Raw genomic sequence first — 16,855 nt, forward strand, 5'->3', positions numbered from 1 at the left:
TTGGATAATTGATGTTATATACTGCAAACCTGGTAGGTCAACATTTTAAGGGTTTTTTCCAAGAGATAAAATTATATATATATATATAATTTTATGTATCCACTGGTAAATATAAAATGTAGTCATACTCACACAACACAGATCAAGTGCTGCCTCTACCCCACTGCCTCTGGTCTTTATTGACTGGCAGCAGCGGTGGCATAATGACTATAGTGGACATGACTGCTGCAGCCAATCACTGAGCATAATGGTGATAGCAATGTGGTTTGCGCAATGCCATTGAGCCCAGTGATGGGTGGCAGCGCTTATTTTATTATAGGTTTTTTTTTCTTCATCTCCCCATTTTGAAAGCCATAACTTCTATTTCTGCATTTTTTATTACCTTTGTGTTGTAGTATTCCAAGACAATGACATTTATCTCTTTTGATTGAGAAAATCTCTTTAAATTTCCACCGTCAAGAACCGTAATATGCTTAAAATAACTGTCTTTATGAAGACTGAACAAAATTTTACATGAAAACCAAAGATTGGACAAACTGAAGTCCAGCCTTTTAGACGTTAGCTTACCCCATGGGAGGACAATTTGATTATCTATTGGAATGTATGGGATCAGCTGGCATTTATGCAAGTTTAATGCAATGCTAGAAGTGTTTTATATCAGAATAATATACAGTGCAAATCAACAGAATTGGCACTGAGCCAGCATGGGTCTATTTTAGTTAAATACTATTACAGAATTCACATTTCAAAAAAAAAAAATGATCAGATAATGGTCTTATGAACCGCGCTCATCTAGGTTCTGCTTAAAACTGCATAAGACGCTTCATAAGGAGCAACAGACACCAGTTGTGCCATATAAGTCAACTGAATCCCAATTATACAGCACAGTAGTACTGTCTAAAAAAGCTTGCAATCATCGGACAAAGAAGCAAAGCGTGTCTACATTAGGTGAGATGATTTTTAAGCAAGTGAAGAAATGGTCTCTTGCCAGCACATAAGTCTATAAAAGTAACACAGAATGATCATATTAACAATCTTTCTGCATGTATGGAACGTTCAGCCAGTCTAAAACAGGCCAATGAATGGCCGCCGGTCACCTTGCATGCTGCTGCTCAGCAGTGGCTTAAAGGGAATCTGTCACCAGGTTTTCGCTACCCCATTTGACAGCAGTATGACTGAGGAGCAGAGAAAACAGATTCCAGCGATGTATCTCTTACTGGGCTGCTTGCTGCAGTTTTGATAAAATCCCTGTTTTCTCTGCTGTAGATCTATCGGTTCCCTGAATGCTGAGCTCTGTATAAGTCTGCACTCACCACTGATTGGCAGCTTTCTGTGCACACTGTGCATAGGCAGAAAGCTGCCAATCAGTTGTAGGGAAGTTATACAGAGCACATAAATATGGAGGACTACATGGCAGCAGGTTACCAAGTCCACTGTTTTATCAGCAGAAGACTGACCACTACAGCAAGCAGCCAAGTGACACATCGTTGGAATCGAGGTCTCTGTTGCTATATTATTCTGCTTTCAGATTAAGTGACAAAAACCTGGTGATAGATTCTCTTTAACGTAACGTGCCCTCGGACAGAAATGTGACAGGTTGCATACAGTAGGTTCTGTTTTCTTCTGGATGATTGATGAACAACGAGCAATAAGTTTAATAATCAATACAAATGGTGAAACGGAGTACATTACAATGTGATTTATTGACTTCTAGTATGGATTAACAGTACAGTTTATAACTCAGAGATGGGCTTGTGTGGCCAGTAGACATATTTCTCTTTATCCAACTTGGTCTCAGGGAAAGCCTCATTTACATCTTCAATGGTCATCTGGTCAAATGGAATCATGCTCCTCAACTTGGCCAGCTGCAGAATGAGATAAATGGTCAGGCTTCATAATGAAAAGAACCAAGAACGTTCAGTAAGGAAAATTTATACTTGGGCTATGAATGCAACGTTCACAACAAACACAATGGCTGCAACAGTTAGTGAACATATCTTCACCTTGGCTTTACAATTAAGATTTCTATTGCGCCTGGCATCCAGATGAAGAGGGTATTTGTGAAAAGCATTGTCCGCAGCTCATAGCTATGACTATGCTCATAATATATTTAGTGATTCGGGGGAGCAGGGGATTGACAGACAGAAACTCACTTTTGCCTACAAAAATAAGCGCTGTCCACCTAAACCGTAAAGAATCCATAATGGCGTAATAATAGCACAAATTGGTCACAGTTACTTCTTGTGAAATATAAATCAAGATGCATCCATGCTTGTAGCCCCAAAGAGTGGACATTACCTCTAACAATTGCCCTAAACAGAGGCAGTATCTGAAAGGCGATGAGCAAATGCACATAAAAGGCTTCAACCAGTAGGGGCCAAAAGTTCTCCCAACCATCTCAAACCTCTGCAAAAGTCCTCGTTCCAACGTCTGTTTTTTCTCATACGTAAAAACACGGATCATTGTTAAATCAGTGTTTAGGATCAGAATTTCATCAGTAACACAGTTTTTTACCATCAGTAATTTTCACAAATTATGAAAACATAAAAGAAAAACTGCAAAACCGCTCCTATACATTGCAATGTTAATAACGAACAACACAAACATTGCACACTGATGCTATCATCCATGAGCGGTCCATCATTTTCACAGACTTGTATGGGTAATTTTGATCCATGACTAGGATTAAAAACATACATGTTCCCGTCACTTTTTTGCTTACGACTTGGTCCCCGCAAAAAAACAAACAAACAAAAAAACAGACATGTGAACAACCTCAGATTATAATGGGTGCGTGTTCTATCAAGGAAAAACAGCAACAGAACACGTATGTGACTCACGGATGTCTGAATGAGGCCTTAAAGACCCATTCTGACCTCATATAGAGCAACTTTTTACCATCTTTTACGTTTTTAAAACCTGAACTTACTCTATTTTTTTTTGTCACGTGAAAGTTTCATTCACACATTGACTCAACATTTCTCCCAGGCAGATATTAGCAAAGCTTTTTCACTAGTGTCTATCATTGCACCGCAAAATAAATGAAAAACTAGGACAACCAAAATTGAACACTAAAACGATAAAGAAAAATTAAAACTTTTCCCATTTTTTGTTACTTAAAGAAGCAGAATCTCTTGCTGCGCCTATACAATGTACCAGCAGATAGACAGAAATTCTACAAATACTACTCACCTCTTTCTCATACTGTGCCACTCTGGCTTTGGATTCATCAATATAGGAAAGAGCGGATTTATTCTTTGAAATAAAATAGGACACATAAGTATACTCTTACACAGTAAGATAAAATAAAACAATTACATTGGAAATTTTAAACATGAGATAGATAATTATTATAGCGCCATTTATTCCATGGCGCTTTATATGTGAAAAAGGAGGTATACATAAACAATTACAATAATCTTTAACAAAACGTGACGTCAACTGGTACAGGAGGAGAGAAGACCCTGCCCGCGAGGGCTCACAATAGACAAGTATCGCCATATCTATATAAAACATGCTGGTCTGTGCTTCTAGGTCCCATCCTAGACACATCCGATAAAGGACAGCTAAATGGCCACCATGCCAATTATTGGCTGTAGTCAAGTCGCGCCTCAGCCAAGATTGGCTGAGTTGGCATTTCTGTGTGCTGAAGAAGGAACCAAGAAGTAGAGCCTAATGGGGGTTGGGTAGTCATCTGAACGTGGTGTGCGGTGGATCCGAAAAGTGCGAGTATCATTTTTTAACCTTTTTAAACATAATTTTAATCGCCTGGAAAGCCCCTGGGTACCTGCAAATGTATTCTATAGAATTGAGATGGCCACAGCAGGTTTACAGTGGAGAAGGTATACAATGGGGATTACTTACAGATTCCTGCTCCTGTGCACTGATCTTCTCAGTCTGGGTGTCCTTTGGCTCTGGGATAGTGGTAGCATTGAACTGGAAGAACATGAACATTTTATTAAACAAAACGTCTACAATTGTAAAACAATTGTACTCCAGGGCGGCTCGTCTACGTTACCTTAGTCTCAAACTCATTCACTAAGCCGGCCTTGGCTACTGCAGTGCGGTAGAATGCCCAATCAATGGTAGGAGGCTTGGCTGGGAGAGAAGTCAACCTATAAAAATAAATAAGAGTTACCCAATATTAGGTACTGATAGAGACTGCAGAGTTAGCCGTAAGTTCATGACACACCAAATAGTATAGTTTAGTCTAAGTACCATAGTTGCACTCCTAGAAGTGTAATAGGTGCCATTGGAGGTATCAGAACCCAGCAAACAGAGAATAGAGAGAAATAAGGAAGAAAACATAGGCGAGCTTGTGGTTAATATTTCATCTAAGATTCTTACCAAAAATGAACATTGGCATTTATTAAAAGAGGATCCATTTCTACCAATGCGAAGTGCAGAATTTTTTTTTTTTTTTTATGGTTATCGCAATATTTCCCTCTTAACACAGCCTTGGGCTGGGAGGACATGTGCTTGAGAAAGACATGAACCGAAAAGTAGCAGGACCAGCTCTCTGTTGCCTACACCTCTCCTCCACATAACGTGGATTGAATTAAGTCCATACAGTCAGTGTATCTGGCTATATTCTATGTCTGGTGAAAATGCTCTTAACTATTTATAGGAAAACCTAATATTTAATTGTAAAGAAATGGGAGGGTCTGTGCTTTTCTTACATAAACGTCTAACACTGATATAATAGAAGATGGTGCATATGAGAGAAATCTATGCATATATAATTAAGACCTTTCAAATTGTGCTTTAACAGTAAAAGTAAATCTACCTAAGGGAGGAAAGTTTCTCCTCGTGGAGAGCACCAAGCTGGTGTAAGGAGACTTCTAGGCCATGCAATGCTCCCCTGGAAATGTAAATATGCAAACAAATAGCCTCATAGGGGAGCATTGCATGGCCTATAACTCTCCGTAAATAGCTTTGACGCTCTCCACCAGAAGAAACTTTACCCTTTAAATCCACTGTCAGATGACTCTCAACCAGCCAAGTCAGGTCTCCTGCTTGGCACTGATGAGGGGTAAACATTCCATAACACCTGTCTCCAAATGCAGTTTCTGATTTGGTTTGTTATCCCAAGTCAAATGCAAAGGATCATTAAAGGGAATCTGCCACCAGGTTTTTTTCACCTAATCTGAGAGAAGTAAAATGTAGAGGCAGAAACCCTGATTCCAGGAATATGTCACTTATTGGGCAGCTTAGTGTAATTTTGATAATCTCCTGCTGATAAAACTGTGATTTTATCACTGGAGGACTAGTAAACGGGCCTGCCATGTAGTCCTCCATATTCATGAGCTCTGTATAACCCCGCCCCCACCACTGACTGCTTTTCTGCTCATGTACAGTACAAAGAAACCTGCCAATCAGAGGTGTGGGCGGGGTTATACAGAGCGCAGCAATCAGAGAATTGGCAGATATGCAGAAAATAAAACCAGGATTTTATAAAAACTAAAACAAGCAGCCAAGTAAGTGACATATCATTATAATCAGGGTCTCTGGCACTACATCATGCGGATCTCAGATGGGGTAGCAAACACATGGTTCCTTTAAAGGATTGATACTTCAAGTAGGTGGCACTAGAGGTCCAGTCACTTCCTGTCTTAAGAGGCTGTTGAATACAACAAGTCTATGACACACTAAAAACATGAACACATACAATGTAACATAATGTGCACATGACGACTCTTATATCAAAGCTTTCTGCCCTCCCATAAGGTGTGACATCAAGGATATGTGCACACGGTGCGGATTTACTGCGGTTTTGAAGCTGCATTTTTTATGCAGCGTCGAAACCGCAGCAGCCAGATGTTACATCATAGTGGATGGGATTTCTAGAAATCCCATGCCCACTATGCGTTTTTGTGCACCTGAGGATCACCTTCGGAAATTGCCATGAGGTGGGTTTTTCAGATCCGCAGCATGTCTATTTCTCTTGCGGAAAAGCATGTGGATTTTCCCCATAGACTTGCATTAGAGGAGAAAAATCCGCATGTGTGTTTTGTGTGCATTTCCGCAGCGGAAACGCACACAAAGCAGCTACATGATCAATAAAGTTTGTTTTAAAAAAACTATTCTCTAATTTCAACATGAAAAATGCATGCATAAAAACCGCATCAAAAAACACATGCAGCAAATCCGTATGTAAAAACCGCACCAAAAACCGCAAGTAACCAAATTTGATTATTAGGTGCGGAAATGGTGCAGAAATTTTGCAGCGTCAAAACCGCAGCAAATCCGCACCGTATGCACATACCCTAAGGGAAGTAGAGTACTGGTGCAGTCGCATCTGTTGAATGTAGGTTTTAGGTGGAGTAATGCAACCTCTACATTTGTGTGCTTTCAGCATTTTGCATCAGTATTTGTAAGCCAAAACCAGGAGTGGAATGTACAGAAAAAAAAAAAGGTATGATGGAAAGAGGCTACCTACGAATAAGTGCTACCAGCAATGAGCATCTGCTTGCATTATGCAAAATATTGTAGGTCTGCATTGTTCCACATGAATGATGACCTTGCACAGCAAAACAAAGTGGGCAGGCAAGCGCTGCTGCTCCGTAGAGGCCAGCACAACATTTCATAAGCCTCCAACTGAAGGTCACTTCATATTAACCTACTACTCACATCCCTTTTAAAGATAGATTGACACATTTCACATCAAAAATTCCAGAGCAATCTACACAGAAATTCCACAACCATGTTAATTGGTGGGGTTTTCAAGGGGTTGTTCACTACTTTATGCGTGGCCTTGCTCAATGAAAATTAATTAACACGTCTAGTCGGAATGTGGCCAGAAGTACACAAATTGCATACTTGTGCTCACACGACCGTCCACTGTTGCCACCGGCAAAGGAGAATCCTAAAAGTGTGCAGTGCATGTGCTGTGAGAATTCAGAAGCATGCAGTCACATATGGTGACTGCAGACTTTCATCTCAAGCCTGGACAAACTCTTTAATTATAAAAATGAAGCCCTGTAGCATGTTGATCCTAACAGTGTGTAATATATTCACTGTCAGGATTCAGCTCTGCTTGCTGGTTCCAGCAGTCATCACATGGCCACTTCACTCATATGTGATTGTAATACTTATACTTACGGTCACATTATAACGAGCTTCTCTTCCAGCTTCTCTCAGTTTTTCACTGAACAATGAGAGAATTAGGGAGAGCAGCTTGTTGGCATGAGACTAAGTGTACAATTCGCATATGAATGATTAGTCAAGTGACAACTAATCAAACCGGTTGGGGGGGTGAGGGGGGCAAACTAAATTCTTTCCCCGGGTGCTGGAGAACCTAGATACACCTCTGGCTACATATAGATGTTCAGGAAGTTAATCTTGTTCTCACTTTGCGGCTATGGCATCACTGCGAGTCTTCAGTGCATTGAACATTGCCTTCTGGTTGGGGGGTACTCTTTCTGCAAATGCCATCCAGTCCACAGCCTTGATTGCAGCTCTTCGACCCGCCATGATTAGGAACTGAAAAACCAAAAGCACAAAATGTCACGAAAAAAGAAAGTCTAGGATGTCATCAATTTTTGTCTAAGGGCTCATTCAGACATCTGTGCAAATAGGTCCAAGATTGAACTGCAATACATGGACTGGCCGCAGCTCTCCTGACCCAAGCGCAACAGCCTCAGGGAAAAACATAAAGCTCCTGTGCTCGGGGTCGCGAGACCTGCAGCCAATCAACACATTGCAGTCCGATCTTGGACCGATTTGCACAGACGCCTGCTTGAGCCCTAAGCCTTTGTTCACACTTGTGCCATACAATCATATCTACGACATGTTTTAGATCAGATCTCACTGACTTGGAATAGGGTCACCCAACTGCTAGGTGTTCCCTTTTACTTCCTCCCTTCTTTACTGGGAAAAGATAGTACATCAGACAATGTTATCTTACAATTAATGAGAAAAAAAATGACACCAGTGTGAACAATGCTTAAAGTCCTGTAACCACTCAAGATCTACAAACACCAGTTGAGTATTGTAGCCTCACAAAGATGGAGGCCGGTAACTGATGTTTCAGAACCAGTATAAGTCACCTCCAAGCTCCTGCACGCCGGTCAGCAGACTGCAATGACATTTATAGTAGTTTGTATTCTGCTTACAGTATAACTGACGCATCAGATCATGAAACCTCTCGCTGCGGACGACAGAGCCATGTCAGATACTAGTTTCCCTGCTCCAGATGTTCAGTTGCTCTCATCCAGGAACAATGCCATAAAAGATGACATCTTGGCACACACAATGTCAGTGATCTGGCCATGAGATGTCAGGCAGGTGCGGCACATGGAGTTATACAACTCCAATCACAGATGGAGGGCAGTGGATTAACCATGCTGGGGTGGAGGAGCTGGAGAAACAGACTGAAGCCAGGGCCGACCAGGAAGAAGAGGGACCTCAGAGAGGCAGGTGGTGCCCGGCATCACCAAGCTAATGCCGGACAGAGGTCAGCACCCTCCAGGGCCAGAACTGCACACTGGAATGTGCTGACATACAGGCACCCGGGGCCGAGGACTTCACCATCATTCTCCTGCACGCCCATATCTACTCTACAGCCGCCTGCGTTACCGGACAACGGAAGGGACACAATGAGGGCGCCACCCGCCGTCTCACCTGCCTGTTCTCCGACCTCCAACCTCACTAGCCGGGACACTGCAATGGCCACCACCGAGAGTGACGTGCAGCAGCTCCTCCGATGACCCAATCACGTTCACCTGTACAAAACGCCACAGCCAATGACTGAAAGGCTGCCAGAGTAAGAGAACAATGATTGGCCGATTCGTTCCATGTGACTCATAGAAGGACGTGCGATGCCGTCATGACCTTGAAGAACGACGTCATGACGTCAGGATAAGCAGTATAACTACAGCGAGGGCAGGATTTAGTAGTTGTTGGACAGTATGTAGGAGCTGGCGGTTCAGTGCATCTTATGGAGACGCCTGTAGTAGCGGTAGTAAGCGTGTATGGGCTTCTAAAACCTTACAGGTTTTAAGGGGCTTTACACTTTCAGACAAGTGAACTGATTAGTTAATAAAATAAAAAAATGACAGCACTTAGTCCAGTGCTATCTGCCTGCCGCAGCCCTGTAGTCTGGGTTATGGCTGCTGTGGCTCTGCTTTCGTGGACGGTAGGAGCCGCTGAGCTCAGTGTCGCCACAGCCAGAACACACGATGCAGATAGTGCTGCGCCGAGGGATGGGGACTACTCCCTAGTGACCAATGGGCCAGAGGATGTGGTCGCCCCAGGCTCTTATATTGAGGGAGGGGGCCACCCAGAATGATCACCACCCTTATAGTTAAAGGAGTTGTCTGGTCAAAACCGATAAGTCTGCAGTTATTCACAGGTTTCTGACCTGGACCGCAGGGTATGTATGAGTTATACATACTCCTGGGCAGAGCCTGTCTAGTGGGCGTGGCCTATTTCCATACACTTTTATTGAGCCCACTGGCCTGGGCATATGCATAACTCAAATACCCTCCGGTCCCGGGTCAGAAACTGGTGAATTCCCACAGTGCAGTGTGTGCGCCGGGGGGATTCATAAGTCAATATGCACACAAAGTGACTACTGCAGACTTACCGGTTTTGACCGGACAACCCCTTTAATCACTGCAGTAGAGCAGTGAGACATGGTTTCCCAGCTCTAATGCTCTCCGTCAGCGTAGGTACCATCATACAGTGTGGGGGCTACTAATGGGGCCATTATGTAGCATGGCGGTCGTAAGGGGTTATTTACCAGGTCACAGAAACTAATGCACAAATTATTTTTATCAATGGTGACCTTGGAAACTAGGGGCCTGTCCAAATGTGATGTACTTGTAGAGTGCCAGGCTGCCCGCCTGATTTAATAGTATGGGCATTTAATAGGCTGTTAGCTAGGCACTGTGCTATAAATGTGTGTCTTGTGCCATATGCAAGCCTCAGCTGTGTGCAGTTTTAAAGAGAACCTGTCAGCAGGATTTAGCACTATACAGTAAAGCCATGGCCATGATGGCGCTGTGATACCGATTAATCTGATACCTGCTGTGAAGGAATCTGATCAGTGGTTGTTGAATAATCATCACCTAAAGTTTTCATTTAATGACGTCTTCTGTGCATGGGGTAGGGTCTTCATCTGCTTCTCCGCCCCTCCACCAGCCTCCTCTGTTTCTTTTACAGGTCACTGATTATTCAGTGTCCTGCCTCTTTTTTAAAATTCCGTGTCGCCATCATCGGTGAAGGCAAAGCGTCGCAGTATGATTTTATGGCTGGTCTTCAACAAGATAGTGGCAGCGCATGCGCAGATTGAGGCTTAATGAAGAAGTCCTTGAGCTGACATCTCGATCTGCACATGTGCCGCCACTGGCGCCATTTTATTGAAGACTGCGCACGCGTTGCCCTCCCCAATGATGGCGGCGGAGAATTTCAAAAAAGAGGCAGGTAACTGAATAATCAGTGACCTGTAAAAGAAACTAAGGTGGAGGTGCGGAGCAGATGAAAAGCCGTACCCCCTAGTCCCGCCCCGATGCACAGATGTCATTAGATGAAAACTTTAGATGATGCTTATTCAACCACTGATCGGATTCCTTCACAGCGAGTATCAGATTAATCAGCATCACAGCATCATTACGGCCATCACTTTTCTTTATAGTGCTAATGTAGCACCCTGAGGATTCGGCTGCTACAGGGGTATTGCACCTCAACCCAGAGGTGTGATATTCCACTCCCGGGTAAGGATGGAGTGTGGAGCTGAGCTCAGAAAGCTGCATGCACTACACACATCCCATTTCCGAGGAACAGACCAACGGTACTCCCACTTAGAAATGTGCAGGTACGACCGAGTCTGTTCCTGGCTGGAGTGGGAGGGGGGTGGTACATCCCAGTAGTGTAGGGGCAGATAGGGGGAGCAGCCTGGGTAAAGTTAGGAGCTCATTGGGTGCTGGTCACCTGAGCTCACACATAGAGGGAGTATATAAGGTGGGCACCATCTTAGATCAGGGTCAGTCAGTCAGCCACGGTCAGTCTGTGAGAAGTCAGCCTGTTATAGTGAAGACTTTGCAGAGCAGTGGAAGAAAGCAGAGGAGCAGAGCAGCCCCAGGCCCAGAGTGAGAGAGGAGAGTTTGAAAGACCCAGAGGGGGAGAAAGAAGGAACTCTGAGAGCCCAAATACAACCACAGGGTGAAGAGTTGGCAACAGGGTACCGGATCCCAAACTGGTGGGGGCTACAGCATACCTCAGCCAGAGACCGGAGGCCGTGGGCAGCATCTGCCACGGCCACCCACCATATCCACCCGGAAGGCAGACCACGCGTAGGGTCAGGGAACCCAGAGTCAAGGGTTGCCAACAAGAGGCCCGAGGGAGCCGGACATAGGTGGATCCCTGGTGGGGAAGGCCAGAGACGAGGACAGGTCAGAACGGGAGCTCAGAACCACGCTCCAGAACTACTTGGGGGTTGGCCGAGTCCAGGACCTGGTGGACGCAGCACGGCTCGGGTGGTCACTCAAGGCCGGAGTGACCGGAACATCTGCAGTAAGTAAAGAACCCTGAACTGCACAACCCGACTCTGACTCTCATTACCATCATCCCTGCACTTCCACAACCACCATCCTCTGCACCTGACCCCCTGAGGCTATACCCTTCCCGTTGGGGGTTATACCACCTAAGCTGCACAAACACCATCAGCCTCAGCGGACCCTGCTGCAGCGGCGGCCGTAGTGACCGCAATTCAACGGGTGGCGTAGTCGACATAAAGAACTTTAGTAACATCAGTAAGGACTGCCACACACTGAGCTTGACACCCTGGGCACGGACCGGGTCACCGCCACTCGGAGACTACAACCCCCATCTGATCCGGCTCCGGGTATTCCCCTAAAGAATATGGCCCAGGGGGCGCGTCAACTTTGGCGTAGTCGGCAGGATTACGTGCCCGCAACAACCGGGTACTGCGTGCCTGAAGAAAAGTTCACCGTTACCTTAAAAAGAAGTCTCCTGCCGGTTCCGGAGGGTCCCCGCCATCGGGCCCCATCACAGGTCGTTTCCCGCCGGTTGTCCGCCATTTGCAGCTTTTTCCCGCCATCCATGGAGTTTCCCGCCACTGGGAGACGATTCCCGCCATTTCTGAAGATTTCCCGCATTGGGGGAGCGGACGCCATTATGGGCGTGCCAGAGGGTGGCAAGAGGCCACCTCCCATCGTGGGCCAGGTCGAAGAATGGCGCCAAAAGCGGAAACCGCGCCCACCAACAGAGACTGTGATGCTGGAAGTGTCCATCAGCGTAAGAGAACTGCCCCTGGAACTGACAATCACAAAGTTGCCCCGGGACCACCCTCGATGTGGGCGGAGACAGAAGAAGAGAACAAAGATGGGTGTCGCCTGGAGCAGTCTGGAGAGAGCGCACCCGGAGACAAGACGTCTGGAAGAGAGTCCAGAAAGAGCCTACCCGGAGATGGAGGGAGAGCCAGGCAGCACCGACCCAGCGGTCAGGAGCCTGATGCGGGCCGCCACTCCAGGCAGCACCGACCCAGTGGTCAGGAGCCTGTTGCCGGTCGCCACTCCAGAAGGCCTGCTGGAGACAACGAGAGGAGAGCAGAGCAGCACCGACCCGTTGGTCAGGAGCCTGCTAGAAGCAACGACCCCACTAGGCTTAGTGGAGGTCCTGGCACAGCTCCCCCGAGATCGGGAGTGTGCACAGACTGCGCTGGAGGGCCTCGCACGGAGGATGGCCCGGGTGCAGCGAGAGACGTTAGCGGAGTGGAGCCGAGAGATGGCCCAGCAGACAAGAACTCGTCAGCGGAGCACGCCACCCGAGACGAGGAGACAGACCGCCTCTGAGGATGGCGCAGGAGGACTGAAGGCCGGAGACGGCGCCGAGAAGGGAGCCGAACGAAAGGAGGCAGGTAAAGGGGACGTCTCTACCCCAAACCGGGAAACCGCGAACCTGCCCCAGCTCCCCGTCGCAGAGCCCGAAGTACCCCCTGCCGTGCCCGTAACCGCAACGTCACCGCCACAGACTAGGCCTCAACCGGAAGCCGCAGCCGCGACCCCTGTGACGTCACACGCCTCGACCCCAAGCGTGACCAAGCAGGAAGTACCACCAGCCTGGTCGCAGGGCCTAGTACCCCCGGGCGCCGCAATATCAACAGCGCCCCCTACCTCCGCGGAGCCACCGGCCTGGTCGCAGGGCCAAGTAGCCCAGGGCGCCGCCGTCCTTACGGTGCCCTTCACTTTCCAGGTGCCCCAGGCCTGGCCGCAAGGCCTGGGCAACCCGGGCGCCACCACCACCGTGCCCATAAAACCAAGAGTGCCGCATCTGGGAGAAGATCTGTTCGCCCAACATACGTGCCCGGATGGGCAGCCCTTCATATGGCCACCGGAGTTTCACCATCCTCGACTCCGGAAAGAGAGACCCCTAGACGAACCCCTGATCCCGGTTCCAAAGCCCATAAAGAGGATCTCGCCCCCGCTAGAGGAGGCACAGTTTGAGTGGGACCCCACCGGAGAAGATCTCATGGGGTTCACTCAGGAGACTCGGGCAGCCGCAGCGGAGCGTGCAGAGTGCTGCCGCCAGCAGCTCGAGGTCTTTGAGAGGGAGCGGAGAGAGAGGCGGGTCCGAGAACAACAAGCCCAAATAAAGAGCGCGGAGCAGAAGAGCCGGGCCAGGAGGAGTCCCCGTGCAGCTCATGGTCCCCCTTCCACCGGGACTGTGATCAAGTTTAATATGCAGCACGGGTGGGGCTTCATCCGAGATCATCGCACCCCAGGTGACGTCTTCGTGACCAGAAGAGACGTTGAGTCCCACCTACCGGAGGGACACAGAGGTCGTGACCTGTACGTAGGGGACGAGGTCACCTTCACCCGGCACAAGTGTGCCAAAGGACCCTACGCCCTCCATGTGCATCGCCTGACGGAGGAGGAGCTGCGGTGTGAGGAGGAGCAAGAGGACCCGGACGGGTCTGAAACTGAAACTGTCCACAAAGAAAGAGCAGGAGGACGCCGTCGTTGAGTACGGTAGAGAGAGACTGTATAAAGTTACCCGTCAGGGTATAAGAACTGTTCTAGTTAAAATATAGTCCCCGTTGGGACCAGCCAAGAGTGAACTGTTAACCCCGTGTGTCCCTAGTTCCTAATACCTGGCCGAGGACTGAGAGCGGTCAATCCTCCCTAATACCTGGCCGAGGACTGAGAGCGGCCATATCCCCTTGTATATAGTTGCGCTTCCTAAAGCGCCCCCTACCGGTTTTATAGGAAACCGTGTTTCTTCAAGAGACTGTCGCACTTTACCCGGTCACAAGTTGCACCGTGGCCGGAGGAACAAGAGTGTTATTTATGATAAGTTTTATATGAAAAGTTTATTGCTGCTGATGATGTTTTATATGTTTATGTTTATGAAAAAAAAAAAAAAAGTATGTTTTTGGATGTTTATATCTTACAGCCCGAGGACGTGCTGTGATTTACCAGGGGGGAATGTAGCACCCTGAGGATTCGGCTGCTACAGGGTTATTGCACCTCAACCCAGAGGTGTGATATTCCACTCCCGGGTAAGGATGGAGTGTGGAGCTGAGCTCAGAAAGCTGCATGCACTACACACATCCCATTTCCGAGGAACAGACCAACGGTACTCCCACTTAGAAATGTGCAGGTACGACCGAGTCTGTTCCTGGCTGGAGTGGGAGGGGGGTGGTACATCCCAGTAGTGTAGGGGCAGATAGGGGGAGCAGCCTGGGTAAAGTTAGGAGCTCATTGGGTGCTGGTCACCTGAGCTCACACATAGAGGGAGTATATAAGGTGGGCACCATCTTAGATCAGGGTCAGTCAGTCAGCCACGGTCAGTCTGTGAGAAGTCAGCCTGTTATAGTGAAGACTTTGCAGAGCAGTGGAAGAAAGCAGAGGAGCAGAGCAGCCCCAGGCCCAGAGTGAGAGAGGAGAGTTTGAAAGACCCAGAGGGGGAGAAAGAAGGAACTCTGAGAGCCCAAATACAACCACAGGGTGAAGAGTTGGCAACAGGGTACCGGATCCCAAACTGGTGGGGGCTACAGCATACCTCAGCCAGAGACCGGAGGCCGTGGGCAGCATCTGCCACGGCCACCCACCATATCCACCCGGAAGGCAGACCACGCGTAGGGTCAGGGAACCCAGAGTCAAGGGTTGCCAACAAGAGGCCCGAGGGAGCCGGACATAGGTGGATCCCTGGTGGGGAAGGCCAGAGACGAGGACAGGTCAGAACGGGAGCTCAGAACCACGCTCCAGAACTACTTGGGGGTTGGCCGAGTCCAGGACCTGGTGGACGCAGCACGGCTCGGGTGGTCACTCAAGGCCGGAGTGACCGGAACATCTGCAGCAAGTAAAGAACCCTGAACTGCACAACCCGACTCTGACTCTCATTACCATCATCCCTGCACTTCCACAACCACCATCCTCTGCACCTGACCCCCTGAGGCTATACCCTTCCCGTTGGGGGTTATACCACCTAAGCTGCACAAACACCATCAGCCTCAGCGGACCCTGCTGCAGCGGCGGCCGTAGTGACCGCAATTCAACGGGTGGCGTAGTCGACATAAAGAACTTTAGTAACATCAGTAAGGACTGCCACACACTGAGCTTGACACCCTGGGCACGGACCGGGTCACCGCCACTCGGAGACTACAACCCCCATCTGATCCGGCTCCGGGTATTCCCCTAAAGAATATGGCCCAGGGGGCGCGTAACTAAATGCCGCTGACAGGTTCTCTTTAATACTGGGCAATCACCCCCTTCATGAACTGGTAGATTATGGGCAGATGTTTGATCACTATTTTGCACCTGTTACCTCCACCTTTATTAAGGGCCTCTGCTGCATCCTGCTTGTGCATTAGTTTCCGTGAGCTTGGCTGGTACACACCATTGCCTTTTTGCAATGTTTAGAATCTGATTCAGACACATGTAACATGGCACATGTATGGACCCCAATGCACACACTGGCGGTGGGTTTCCTGACCTGAAGTTGACCGCCTCATGTATTCTTACTGGGAGTGTGGCTAAGCATGAACCATGAGATTCATTAAACTTTGTCCAGAAATTGGCGTAATTAATGGTGGAAATCTACTCCAACTCATAACTGGTGATTTGTATTTGATACATAGACACAGCGTCAGTATTTTGCATCAGTACTTATCAAGGCCAAAACTAGGAATGGAACATAGAGAAAGTGTAAGGCCACGGCCCCACTATCAGTATTCGGTCAGTATTTTTTCTCAGGAGTGGGAGCCAAAACCAGAAGTGGGTGATAAATGCAGAATTGGTGACTTGTTTCTATTATACCTTTTCACTGATTGTTCCTCATCTGGTTTGGCTCCCACTCCTGAGAAAAAATACTGACTGAATACTGATAATGGGGCCATGGCCTAATGGAAAGATTTGCACCCTTTCTCATTTTAGACTCCCTTTCTTCAGTCACCTGACTGGTGCGGCCTGTGACTGCAGCAGACAGGTATGGAATGGCGCGTCATCAGACCCATTTGTTGATGCACTGCCCCAGTTACCTGACCACTGCAGGCACAGGTCTCAGCATTCAGGTGACCAATGAACGAGATACCGTCACAGCACTGGCCACCAGTGACCCACATGATCATCCTGCAACACCTGACAGCCTTCGCTTTCTAGCAAGGTTACTACTAAATGACTAGAATGAATGGGCTCTGGGGAAGTGTTTGTCTGCAGTTGTAGTCTGTTTAATGGATTTTACAATAAAATGGGAAATCTGAAACTATTTTATTTCTAATGTGTAATAAAAAAAATATTGAACATGTAAAATGTATAGTTTTTAAGGGGTTGGCCACTTTAGGAAATATTTTTTTTTGTCCTTTGCGACCTTCCCAGAGCCATAACTTTTTTAT

General features: G+C 47.5%; 1 protein-coding gene across 1 annotated transcript; it reads right to left on the minus strand.

Annotated features, from left to right (window-relative positions):
• Positions 1–1,684: 1,684 nt before the first annotated feature.
• Positions 1,685–8,779, minus strand: ATP5PD (ATP synthase peripheral stalk subunit d). The gene is made up of 6 exons (XM_073684023.1): positions 8,623–8,779; positions 7,352–7,482; positions 4,019–4,115; positions 3,865–3,936; positions 3,193–3,255; positions 1,685–1,865 (listed from the first exon to the last, which is right to left on the minus strand). The coding sequence occupies exons 2-6, from the start codon at positions 7,471–7,473 to the stop codon at positions 1,734–1,736; spliced, it is 486 nt and encodes a 161-aa protein (XP_073540124.1). The 5' UTR covers positions 7,474–7,482; positions 8,623–8,779; the 3' UTR covers positions 1,685–1,733.
• Positions 8,780–16,855: the final 8,076 nt, after the last annotated feature.

The sequence above is a fragment of the Phyllobates terribilis genome, unplaced genomic scaffold, assembly GCF_046119375.1.
Source record: "Phyllobates terribilis strain yellow unplaced genomic scaffold, ASM4611937v1 Scaffold_5__5_contigs__length_657084704, whole genome shotgun sequence".
Classification (NCBI taxonomy): domain Eukaryota; kingdom Metazoa; phylum Chordata; class Amphibia; order Anura; family Dendrobatidae; genus Phyllobates; species Phyllobates terribilis.

Excerpts from the sequence above, each read along its gene's own strand:
- ATP5PD (XM_073684023.1), bottom strand. The coding sequence starts at position 7,473 with ATGGCGGGTCGAAGAGCTGCAATCAAGGCTGTGGACTGGATGGCATTT. Across the intron at positions 3,937-4,018 it reads TGAATGAGTTTGAGACTAAG|TTCAATGCTACCACTATCCC; the intron begins GTAACGTAGACG and ends ATGTTCTTCCAG. Across the intron at positions 3,256-3,864 it reads GTGCACAGGAGCAGGAATCT|AATAAATCCGCTCTTTCCTA; the intron begins GTAAGTAATCCC and ends TTTATTTCAAAG.